This window comes from Perissodus microlepis, chromosome 18 (assembly GCF_051167445.1).
Source record: "Perissodus microlepis isolate ML-2025 ecotype Zambia chromosome 18, ASM5116744v1, whole genome shotgun sequence".
NCBI lineage: Eukaryota > Metazoa > Chordata > Actinopteri > Cichliformes > Cichlidae > Perissodus > Perissodus microlepis.
Genome location: NC_140478.1, coordinates 13,479,031 through 13,490,176, shown reverse-complemented (window position 1 = coordinate 13,490,176; position 11,146 = coordinate 13,479,031). Strand labels below are relative to the sequence as shown.

Sequence of the window (11,146 nt, the reverse complement as noted above, 5' to 3'; positions counted from 1 at the left end):
TAGGTGAGAAACGTACCATACGTGAAGTAACGTGTTTGAGGTCAGGTCTCTGTGTTTGGGCAGCCTGACAATCCCTTTACACCCCTCTGTCTCTGCGATATGCGAGTATGAGTGTGTGTGCGAGAGAACAACGCCCACTCATGCTGTTCGTCGCACCGCCGTGAGTAGGTCTGCTCCCTGTCCCGTTCTTCTTCGCTGCACACTCGGTCTTGAAGGAAAGTGACGCTCTGATCCATCCACACTACTGTAGTTGTCCTCCCACATCTGTTACGCCCAGAGCCGCCTGTTTCTGGTGTTTTCTACTAGTTTTTGACTCTTGACTGTCAAGTGTGTGGCTTACAGACAATATTTTGAACACTAGGATAAGATGGGGCTTTTCTGATGTCACACAAGAATGTGTTGTCCAGTTAAGGTTAAGGAGAGAGGCCTCCTGCTGCTCCTCCTACACTAAACAATTACAAGGGGCCTCCATCGAACCTTTTCTTCATGCACTGTAAGGCCCGGCCCCTCTAAACTAAAAGCGAAAAAGAAACAGCTCTTACTGTTTTTGTTAGGTCTTCCACCTGTCTCTCACAGCGAAGCTGTACGGCACTCTCTGACGTCACTGTTGTCCCCATACAGCGCTGTACTCCTGGCAAAATGTAGTGCACTATGTGGCCGGTTGATTGGGGTCTGTCATGTGTTTCATAGCATTACTGAGTAACTCCAGTGAGGCGGGTACATCCTGTTTTTAAGTTGTTTTTTTTCTGTTAGTGTTTTGATTTCATTGAGTTTGCAGTAACTGCCTCCTGTAGTCTTTATACTATGTGTATGATTTTTTCCAACGTCTGTGTGACGTTACACGGTTGCAGGTTTGTTTTTTTTTGTTTGTTTTTTGTTTTTCCCCTCTCTCCTCTCCCTGACACGCGTGGATTCAGCTCATAGAACGAGACAAAGCCATGACAGCTGAATTTTAAAGAAAAGAAAAGAAGAAAAAAAGAAAAAGACGTACCTAATTTACAAGGGCTTCCTCTGAACGCACAGACACACGATCACATTTTCAGGCTCACACAGTAGGAAGAATCAACTTATCCTTTATGGCAGCTAGTAGCTAGGTCATCCAGGGCTTCCAGACACTCGTCGTGTTCAAATCCCAGCAGCTGCAGAATGTTGTGCTTCTTTTTAGTTATTCTGTTTGTTGCTTTTTTCTTTCTTTCTTTCTTTCTTTCTTTGGGGGAGGGGGGGTCTTTTGTGTGTCGGGGTGTGTGTGTGTGTGTGTAATTGCCCTACACAGTCATCACATGCAGATCCTGTTGGTGTGTATGGCGCTGCATCAGGGTGTCTCACAGATCAGGATGAGTTGCAGGGTTTAAATGTCAAGGAATTAAAGGTAACTCTTGAGTAAATATGTGGGCTGATTTTGCTGTGCTTTGGTGCTGTAGCCTGGATGATGATGATGATGATGTTTAACTTATTTTTGTCTGTTTCCTACGTGCGTGACGAGGCTGTCCTGGTTGAGCAGCAGCAGCGCACCAATTGGTGCGCAGATGAGCTCGTGGTGCTTCTAGTGCAACTCCCTGCACAAACGCAGGAGAAAAAAGTCGGTAAAGGGAGGCCGTTTTGTTCTCAGATCAACTTCTCCAATGCACTGTAGACCCAATGACCCTGTTCTCATTCTCGCCCTCACCCCTCCCCCTCTAACTGCCCACCCGGCCCCATGGGGCTGGAGCGTGTTCCTCAGAGCAAACACGGGGCTGCGAGCGCGTCTAAATGAGCCATTCTGTGATGACTGATGCGAGTCTGAGGCCCAACTTAAAGCTCTTACTTTCAACTGTCTGAGGTGACGCGTTAAACAATAAAATGTGTTGTGATTTCCAGGTGGGTTCAGCGTAGATCCTGCTGTTGCACCAGGATGTTTGTGGCCGTCGAGAGAATGTTAGGGTTGATGTACAGTAGTTTAATTGTTAAAAGGTACTTTTTTTTTTTCTTTTTTTTTCCAGATTGACTGGTGATTTTCTTTTGTTTTGTTTTTTTTGTTTTGTTTTGTTTTTTAACAAGACGTCTCCCCCTTCCCCCACTTCCTTCCTAAAGGTTTGAAAACAGGGTTTCCTGAGGCATGCTAGCCAGTGACCTCTGACCTTTTTTGTGATTAGAGGTGGGGGGAATGCAAAGAGAGCCACGCCAGTACGGGGTGCCAGACTCCCCTCGAACCTCTGCTCTCCTCTATTTTTGCTTTAATTCTTTTTGTATGCAGAACCAAAATGTAAAACGTCAGCAAACTAGGTTTCAGGCCTAACCTGTGTGTATGTATATACCCTGGATACAATCATCGGGATCTTGTTTTTCAAAGCAAAACAACTTAATTGAAGATGAACGTAGTTTCTAAAAAAACATGTATTATTATTTGTAAGTTAACCATCTGCATGTCTTCGAGCCTTCTGGCATTAGCTAATAATTTTTAAGATACAAAAAAATACAAAAATACAAAAAAACAAAAAACTTTTTACACATTTTATTTTTTACAATTTATTTGCTTACCTAAATATCCCAGACAATAATGTGACCCTTTTATTACTTCAAATTTATTTTTGTTTTCCATTTTCTTTTCTTTTTTTTTTAATTTTCCTTATTTCCTGTGTACTACATATAGGCGATTTATAACAAAATGAGAAAATTATTGAAGAAATTTTAAAATTGAAATATATTTTATTTGAAAGTTTATGGACCTTTTAACCGTGAGCCGGGAAAAATTGTATAATCGTATAATTTGCGCTGACTTGACGGTTATGAGAAATGTATCAAGAGTTTTATTTTTTATGCTTCTTTAATAAAGTCTTGTTTTGTTTTTGTTTTATTTTTGTTTCATTTTTTTACTGGAAAATAAGAACTTGTCTGTGTGCTGTGTCTTTATTGTCAGTGGAAATGTGCACAAGATTGCAGCAGCCGCATATCCGACCACATGGTGGCAGTAGAGATGTACCTGCAGAGGAGTAAACCATAATGACGTGAAAAGAGTAGCTCGGGAGTGTTTGCTTGTAAATGTGACAACAAGACGAAGTTATTCATTTAGGAACAGGTTTTTCCAGCTTGTGCTGTAAACTTGAAGATTGTGTGTCAACAGTATGAATCCAAACTGCTCAACTTTAAATACAGTCCCACTGTTTTCACTCAAACGTCACTCTTAAGTTGCTGCATTTAATGTACTTTGGGCTCAATCTGAGCGTTAAGAGATATCAAGGACTTAAACAGCTATTGGGAGGAGTGAGTAGGATAAGAGGAGGCAGTTTGCTTTTTTTGCTGCTTCAGTTTGATGTCAAAATACATTTGGTAACTTTTTTTTTTAAGAAATACATATTTGAAAATCTTTTAAACCTGAATTTTATTTACAACAGAACAAAGTATGTTTACACTGAGAACATGTACAACTCTGAGAAAAACGTGATTCGATGGAAGCTAGACGTCTCAAGAAGAAGTTGGGAACTAAAAAGCGACAGCTGAAGAAACATTTAATTACAGCAGGGCGGTAATATGACTGAGTATAAAAACGGCGGCAGAGTTTTAAAAATGTGGAATAATTTTAAAGTAATGTTCTTGAATGTAGAATTGTGAATACTTCTGTCATCATCTGCAGTACAAAAGATTCAGAGAATCTCTGCGCTCGCCTGAAAATTGATACTGGCTGCCCGTGATCTTCCGGTCCTGACGCGTCACTGCATTAAAAACAGGCGTGATTCCGTCATGGACGTCAATGCACCTTGGGGGGCGAGGGGGTGGGTACAGGAACACTTCCATCCACCAGAAACGCTGCTGTTTTCTCTGAGCCAAAAATAACCAGAGAAAAAGTGAAAAACTGCTCTGTGGTCAGATCATTCTAAGTTCCTGCAGGATAAAGAGGAGAGAGACCATCCACTTGGTTTACAAGTCTGCATCTATGATGGTAATAAGGTGCATTGGTGCCTGTGGAGTTGCACATTTGGAAAGGCTGAACGGTATATATAGGTAATAGAAGAGCATATGCTCCGTCCAGATGATGTCTTTCCGGCTCTTGAATCTTTCACTGAGACGATGCTAACATGCGTACTGCACAGCAGCAAGGCTTCACAGCAGAAGCGTTCACACGATGAACTGACCCGCACCAGCCCAGACTGTTCACCAACATTTGGCACATGAAATGAAATGAAAAATAAGACAAAGAAAACTCGGGACTTGTTTTTTAATGCTCCTCTCACCAGAATTCCAAAGCTCATCAAAACCATTTTTACTTCTGTCAGTCACAACTGAAGAGTGATCACTCACTTTCCTGAATACTGTCCAGCACTGCATCAGTGTTTTCAATCTAATTACCTTTTTCAAATATGTATGAAGGAGCAAATAGAGAAATACACTGTCAGAGATTTACTTGCAAAAAACAGAAGTACATACTTTCCGTCTTGTGTCACAACTGCTCATCCAAGGATGCCCTGCTGCTCTGAGATTTGGTGAATGTGGAGGACATCTGTGTGCAGTCTGTGCAAAATGTAGCCGCAGTTTCTTGTTTTTAGCTTACAGGAGTGGCCACCACTGTGGTCTTTTGCTGCCATAATCTGCTTTCAGAAATGCTCTTCTGCATACCTTGGTTATTTGAGTCACTGCTGCCGTCATATCAGCTCAGAGTAGTCTGACCATTCTCCTCTGACATCATCAAGGTATTTTCACCCAGAGAACCAAAGAATTTTGTCATTTCAGACCATTCCCTGTAAACCCTGGAGATGGCTGTGTGGGAAAATCCCAGGAGATCAGCAGTTTGTGAAACACTCAGACCAACAACCATGCAGCTTTCACTCACCTTTCTTCCTGATGCTCAGTTTGAACTTCAGCGTGCACATCTGCATGCCTTAATGCTTTGAATTACTGACCTGTGACTGTTTGAGTGGATATTTGCATTAAAGAGCAGTTGAACAGGCGTACCTAATAGAGTGGCTTCTGAATGTATGTAGTCTGACATGTGTTATAAATGCTGTTTCAGGACCAAAAAGCGTGCACTTCACCAAAAGGGAAACCCATGCATTTAAATCTGAAGCCTGAACATGCGCAGACTCTTCTTTTGAACTGATCACATAAGTGTTTATTCGATGCTTTGCAAGACACAGGCTGATAACAGCTGTGCGGGTTGTTGTGGTGGAGGTAAACAGAAGAGAGGGCACGGTTTTGAGTGCTGGCTTTCATTTTTCAGAAGATGTTTGTTTTTAAAGGTGCGGTTTTAATTCCCTTCAGTTTGTCTTTAGATTTCTGAGACGCTGTTTCTGGAAATCTGTTTAAACATTTGGCAAAATTGTAACAGGAAGTGTTGAGGCTGTTTAACAAAAAGACAGCCTTGGAGATTAAATATCTGGATTATAGACTCAGAAAACCAATAACAGCAGTATGGCATCAAGTCACATGAACACTTTTATATTTAACAGAAGGTTAAATTGCAAATATCCTAATGTATGACAACTAAACCTTCCAGATTCTCAGATATGGAAACTTGTCTCACACTGGGGTCAATGGACTGGTAAAGCACACATTTTATAGAGCAAATATTTTATTATTTGATATCATCCTTGTTAAATATAGCATAAATGAAAATACTCATCTGTTACAACCCTTGTTAACTTTGGGATAAAACACCACAGTTATTTCTTCCTGACCACTTATCTGGTTTAGGGCTGATAGATGATCAGTGGAAACAGGAAGCACCTTATGTTTTTGTTTTGATTTTTAATAAATTTGCAATTATTTCAAGCTAACGTTTTGGTTATGTTTTGTTTTGTTTTTAACTTTTTCATTGTGGAGTATTATGTGCAGAATTTTGAGGTGAAAATAAACCTAATCCATACTGGAATAAAGCTGCAATGCGACAAAATGTGGAACAAATGAAGTGCTGTGAATACCTCTCTGCTGAATCACACTTGTTATTAATCTCTGTCTCTCTTCCACAGCATGTCTTTATCCTGTCTTCCTTCTCTCACCCCAACCGGTCGCAGCAGATGGCCCCGCCCCCCCCGAGCCTGGTTCTGCCGGAGGTTTCTTCCTGGGAGAAAAGGGAGTTTTTCCTTCCCACTGTTGCTGAAGTGTTTGCTCATAGGGGGTCATATGATTGTTGGGTTTTTTTCTCTGTACGTATTATTGTAGGGTCTACCTTACAATATAAAGCGCCTTGAGGCAACTGTTGTTGTGATTTGGCGCTGTATAAATAAAATAAAATTGAATTGAATTTTCTGGTTGGCCAACTTAAATCACCAGTCACCCTAAACATGCATGTCCTTGGACTGTGGGAGGAAGAGGAGTAGCCGTGCAGACACAAGAAGAACATGCAAACTCTTGGACCTTGTCGCTATGAGGTGACAGTGCTAACAACTGTGCCGCCCACAATATACTAATCTCTGGGCTTAGAGTACAACATGTATAAAGCCTAAGTCTGAAATGATCACCTGTCTTTCCTCACTCTTCACAGTGGAGAGGCAGCTGAAACTTGTCATGTGTGATCCCCTCTTTTGCTCCATATAGAGGTCAGAGGTCACACACAGAACAGAGAAGCCAGTTGATGTGTTCAAAGACTCACACTAGAAACTTGGATTAGGTCTCACTTGTATCCCAAAGTAAGAATAACAATGACTGTTTCTGCTTCGACTCGGAGGCAGTGATGCGATTCTCAGAGAGACGGTTGGGTTGTGACACAAATGTCCTTTTAATAGGAAGCAGATCACAATCAGGCTGCATTCCAGTTCCACTTCATCCTCATTAAAGAACAATCGATAATGATAAGAAACAAATTAGAAACATCCTCGGTAGAAAATAATTCTCTCATGCGAGTTCTGTGTTCACTACATTCGTATTGGTTACAGATGACGTATTCACAAGCCTTTTGGAAACAACAGAAAACACCGATGAGCTGTCGTTACATAGCTTTGAAAGTAAAAACAGGGAAGGAGGAGAAAAACCCCCAAAACAAAACAGCAAGTAACATCAAAGAGACACGTGCTGGCACAATAAAGTTTCCCATCATGCAACTGGAGTTGATTCTATTCACAGGGCGCCATCGTTGGTCTCCGCGGAGGTGTGTCAGCGTGCATGCATGCATGTGTGTCATCTTACATGTGCGCTTTTGTGCTTGAGCAGAGGTCTGTCTGTGTGTGTGTGTGTGTGTGTGTGTGTGTGTCATCAGTGCATATGTGTGGTGGTGTCTGTATATGTGTACACACATACAGACGTGAACCAGGCAGCCAATGAGCCTCGGGCTGGGTCATCACTTATCACTTATTTATTGTTGCTTTTTTTTTCAGCTACAACCTGACATGTCAAGTTTTTGTCTTGAGCCCTGGGGTTACCAACGGCAACCCCCCCAAAAAGTTTTAACTGTGTTTAAAGGAGCACTCCGCTGATTTGTGTGCAGGTAAAAACAAACAAAAGAGAGAGGGGAAAAAGGTAGTGCTTGGAGATGTTGTCCATATATTCTTCTTCCTCGGGGACTGCATTACCCACGATGCAGTCTGGGTTAGTTATTTGTTTTTCAGTTATCCCCCCCTCTGCAGAGCTTTAAGCCACAAGCAGACAGGACTAAGCAGGACTGACTCTCCCACCCCTCCCTCTTTTTAAATAAGCAAACGCTCAAATCCTGTGCATGATTTCTTTTTTTTTGCATGTGCAACAGTAAAAATCAGTGGAGTTCCCCTTTTAATGTTGGGCAACAACAGCAAAATCAAGCACAATCAAGTCATTTTTATGACTTGCGTGAAATTTAATGGCCTAAATCAGAGGCATGATTTGGTCTCCCCAAGAAAGACATGCTTTTAGGGTTGAACTGTCCCGACGATCGGAGAAAGAAGGCTCTGCTGAGAGTGAATAACATTCAGACGATTAGTTTTTGGTAGCTTTTGAACAGTTAAGCGAAGACAACATGTGACAGGGCCAGCAGTGACGCCCGGGTTAAAACAGAAACCTACCCAGCGTCACTGACATCACTCAGTTTTACACAGAGACTACAAGACGAGCCGGATGGCGACCGCGAACGCTTGCTCACCTTTTCACATGACTAAAAGTGACACTTGTACACCATAAATGCTTGGCGGTGACTCTGATGGCTTCATTCTTTGAATAAAAAAAAAAGAAAAAAGAAAAACATGAGCTCTGCTTCGTGCAAATTTGGTCCTACTGAAGGCAAAGCAGTAATTCAAAAGCAAAACACGTTCCTTCTTTCTTATCCAAAACGTGTGAGAAAGAGATTACACACTTCCAACAGGAATGGGAACTTTATGAGTCCACAAATAAAATATTTCAGTGAGTTACAAAAACCACGTGATCATAACTTTCCCATTCCTTTCATGCAGAGTGTGCAGTTGGTGCTTCTGTTAGTTATTGACAGCGCATACGTTTTGGGTGTGTAGGTACAATGTATTGCTCACAATCTCACAGCCCATTTTGCAGGTGTGACTATCAGCCCACACAGGCACACACACACACACACACACACACACACACACACACACACACACACTCTCACAAACACACACCCCTTCACGCATACATTAACAAAAAGCGTATTCACCAGCTTTGTTGGTGAAACAAACCACTATTGCCTTGAACAGATGTGTTCAGATGCGTGTGCAGGCGATCGGGAGGAAAGTCTTCCACCGAGCGGTTGTTCGGCACCACGTGTCCTTTTTATTTGTTTCGAGTTCCTCCACGGTGACACTTCAAGGTTTAAATGGCAGAACAAGCAGGCGGGCAACAGAAGCACGGACAGCATGAGTTAGTGCATGAAGTGACATCCCAGTCCACCCATCCTGTAGCCCTTTTTTTAAAAAAATTAATGTGCACTCTTCAGGGGGGAGGGGAAGGTAAGACGTCGGGGTATTGCTCCGTTTTGTCGTGATGTGAAGCAACAAGAAACATTTTAAAAACTGCACATTGTGTGTGGCCGCGGCTTTTGCCCCTAACGGCACGTCACACGTCACGGCACGTCATGGATCCACTGGTGGTGTGTCTTCTCCACAATGTCACATTTTATAAAAACCTTACTGTACCGGGGTTAAATGCACCATGCTCACACAGACAACATATCGGAGGCACCCATCTTTAACACGGGAGCGGGAACGGTATAATCACAGTGTTCCTGGGGGTCAACATGCAGGAGATTACATTACAGGACTAGCAGTGATGTTGACCTTGGATGTCAGATGATCCAGGGTCAGTGTTGTGGGTTTTTTTTTTTTGTTTGTTTGTCTGTTTTTGAGGGGAAGGAGGGCTGATCTTAGATCTGTGTCTGAACTCCAAATTACACAATATGTCACATCGTGGGAAGCCTACAAAGAGCAAAACAACGAGGGTCGGGGAGACGGACTGGAAGAACGACACACAGTCAGGCAGGCAAGCAGACGGACGGACGGACAGATGGACGGACAGGCTGACGGAGCATAGCTATGGCGAGGAGCAAAGTGCAAAGTGGTCATTCTCAACCTATTCACATGGACTTGTTGTCGATGCAGTGAGCGTTATCTCACATCTAAATGCGCGGCATATAAAAGGCGTAGTGTGGCAGGAAAGAGTGAGTGAGGGATGGGGATGTGAGGCTTCAGTGGAGAGTTTTGGGGGGAAATGACTAATGAGATTCATATAAACATATTCCTGCATGTTTGCATTGATAACATTGCGATGTAAATGTTGCATAATGTAAGCGAGATATGTACAACTGAGCATTTTTATGTGTGTGCTTGTGTATTGCACGTGGTTGTCTAACTATGCAGGTGTGAGTAGTATGTGTGCGTAACACTTTGCCGGTCAGGTACGTCTCTGTGCACACGTGCTCTCTCGCTCTCCTCTCCCTCCCCTCAGCTGCGGCCCTCTTCGGCCGAACGCTGGTCTGACTTGAGTTTGACGAACTCTTTCGCCACGTCGTCGTTGTTGCGCTGAGAGAGGATGCGCAGCACCGTCAGGCCCGTCTCGTCCATGTGGACGCGTCTGCCCAGCGGCATCCAGCAGGTGACGCTGCCCTTGTTGGCTATGTCCTTCACCTGCAGCACGGCCATGCCCACGGTGCGGTCCTCCCTGGCGAAGCAGTAGTCCTTCACGCACACTTGCAGCTCGTAGCTCTCCGGCCCGACCTCAGTGCCCAGCGAGCTGGAACGAGACAGAAAACACACGATAAAGGTCAGCTTGTCTCTTCTGGAACAGCTGGTGCTGCAAATCAGACTGAGTGGACACTCACTACTGGAAGCTCTCATTGAACTTTGGCGACCAGCTGTTGTTCTTGGACTTGGTGGCAAATTTCCTCTTCTTGTCACTCAGGTGAGGGCCGATGATGTAGACTTCGACGAAAGGCCTGAAGCCCTGTGCTTTCCATTTCAGGTCATTAGCAGCGATCACTGGACACAGAAAGCCAGGGTAGGCAACATGAGTAATAAATCCATAACAAACTTTCAGCATGATTAAACTGGTCTGAGAGGAAATTAAGGCTCCTGTGGGTTTGCTTTCAGACTTTATAAAATACAGGAGACCAGATCAGCAGTGGAAAATACAACCAGTGACTTTAGTCCTTTCTAAGGACCTCTCCTCGTGCACCTCTGGACTGCTTATAGAGCAGCCGTTATTCTCATATTGCTATTATACAAATTCTGTTTACACTCTGTTTGCTGTGGACCTCAGTGAGAGGAAACATCAGCTTCTGTGTCAACAATCATCACAGTGATGAGAGCCGATTCTCTGGCTAGGACCCTGAGACCAAACAGCAGACATCAAAGTCCACTCTGTCTAAATCTGAAGGCGACACATCAGGAGCATGCTTGTTTTTTTTTGTTTTGTTTGTTTGTTTTTTAACTCATCGGCTTTTGCACTGAGAATTCATCCCATAGGGTCAGACTGTTGACTGTAATGTGCATTCTGTGGAAGTGGTGAGAGCATGAGAGGCGAGACTGAGTAGAATAAAATCACATTTGGCTTTTGCTTTGTTTTGTATACAGCAGTGCATTTTAGGCTGTGGGCCACATACAGGCCACTTTGATGGTAAATGGGCCGGTTCCCCTTTGTGTTAGTGTAAACAAGTTTAACCACACACCCCTGAGACATCTTGATTTAAGAAAAAGAAGTGCAGTTTCAAGAGTTCTATGTATTTCTTTTTTCTACATGATAAAGAAATGCTGCTGTAATGAAT

General features: G+C 43.1%; 1 protein-coding gene across 1 annotated transcript in view; it reads right to left on the bottom strand.

The window, feature by feature from the left end:
* Positions 1-6,664: 6,664 nt before the first annotated feature.
* Positions 6,665-11,146, bottom strand: part of LOC146367480 (protein unc-13 homolog A) — a 33,557-nt gene continuing 29,075 nt past the window's right edge. The window contains exons 41-42 of the mRNA XM_084911901.1: positions 10,205-10,361; positions 6,665-10,116 (exon numbers count right to left, since the gene is read on the bottom strand). Of these exons, the coding sequence (XP_084768027.1) occupies positions 9,828-10,116; positions 10,205-10,361 (446 nt within the window). The 3' untranslated portion in view covers positions 6,665-9,827. The remainder of the gene's footprint in view (positions 10,117-10,204; positions 10,362-11,146) is intronic.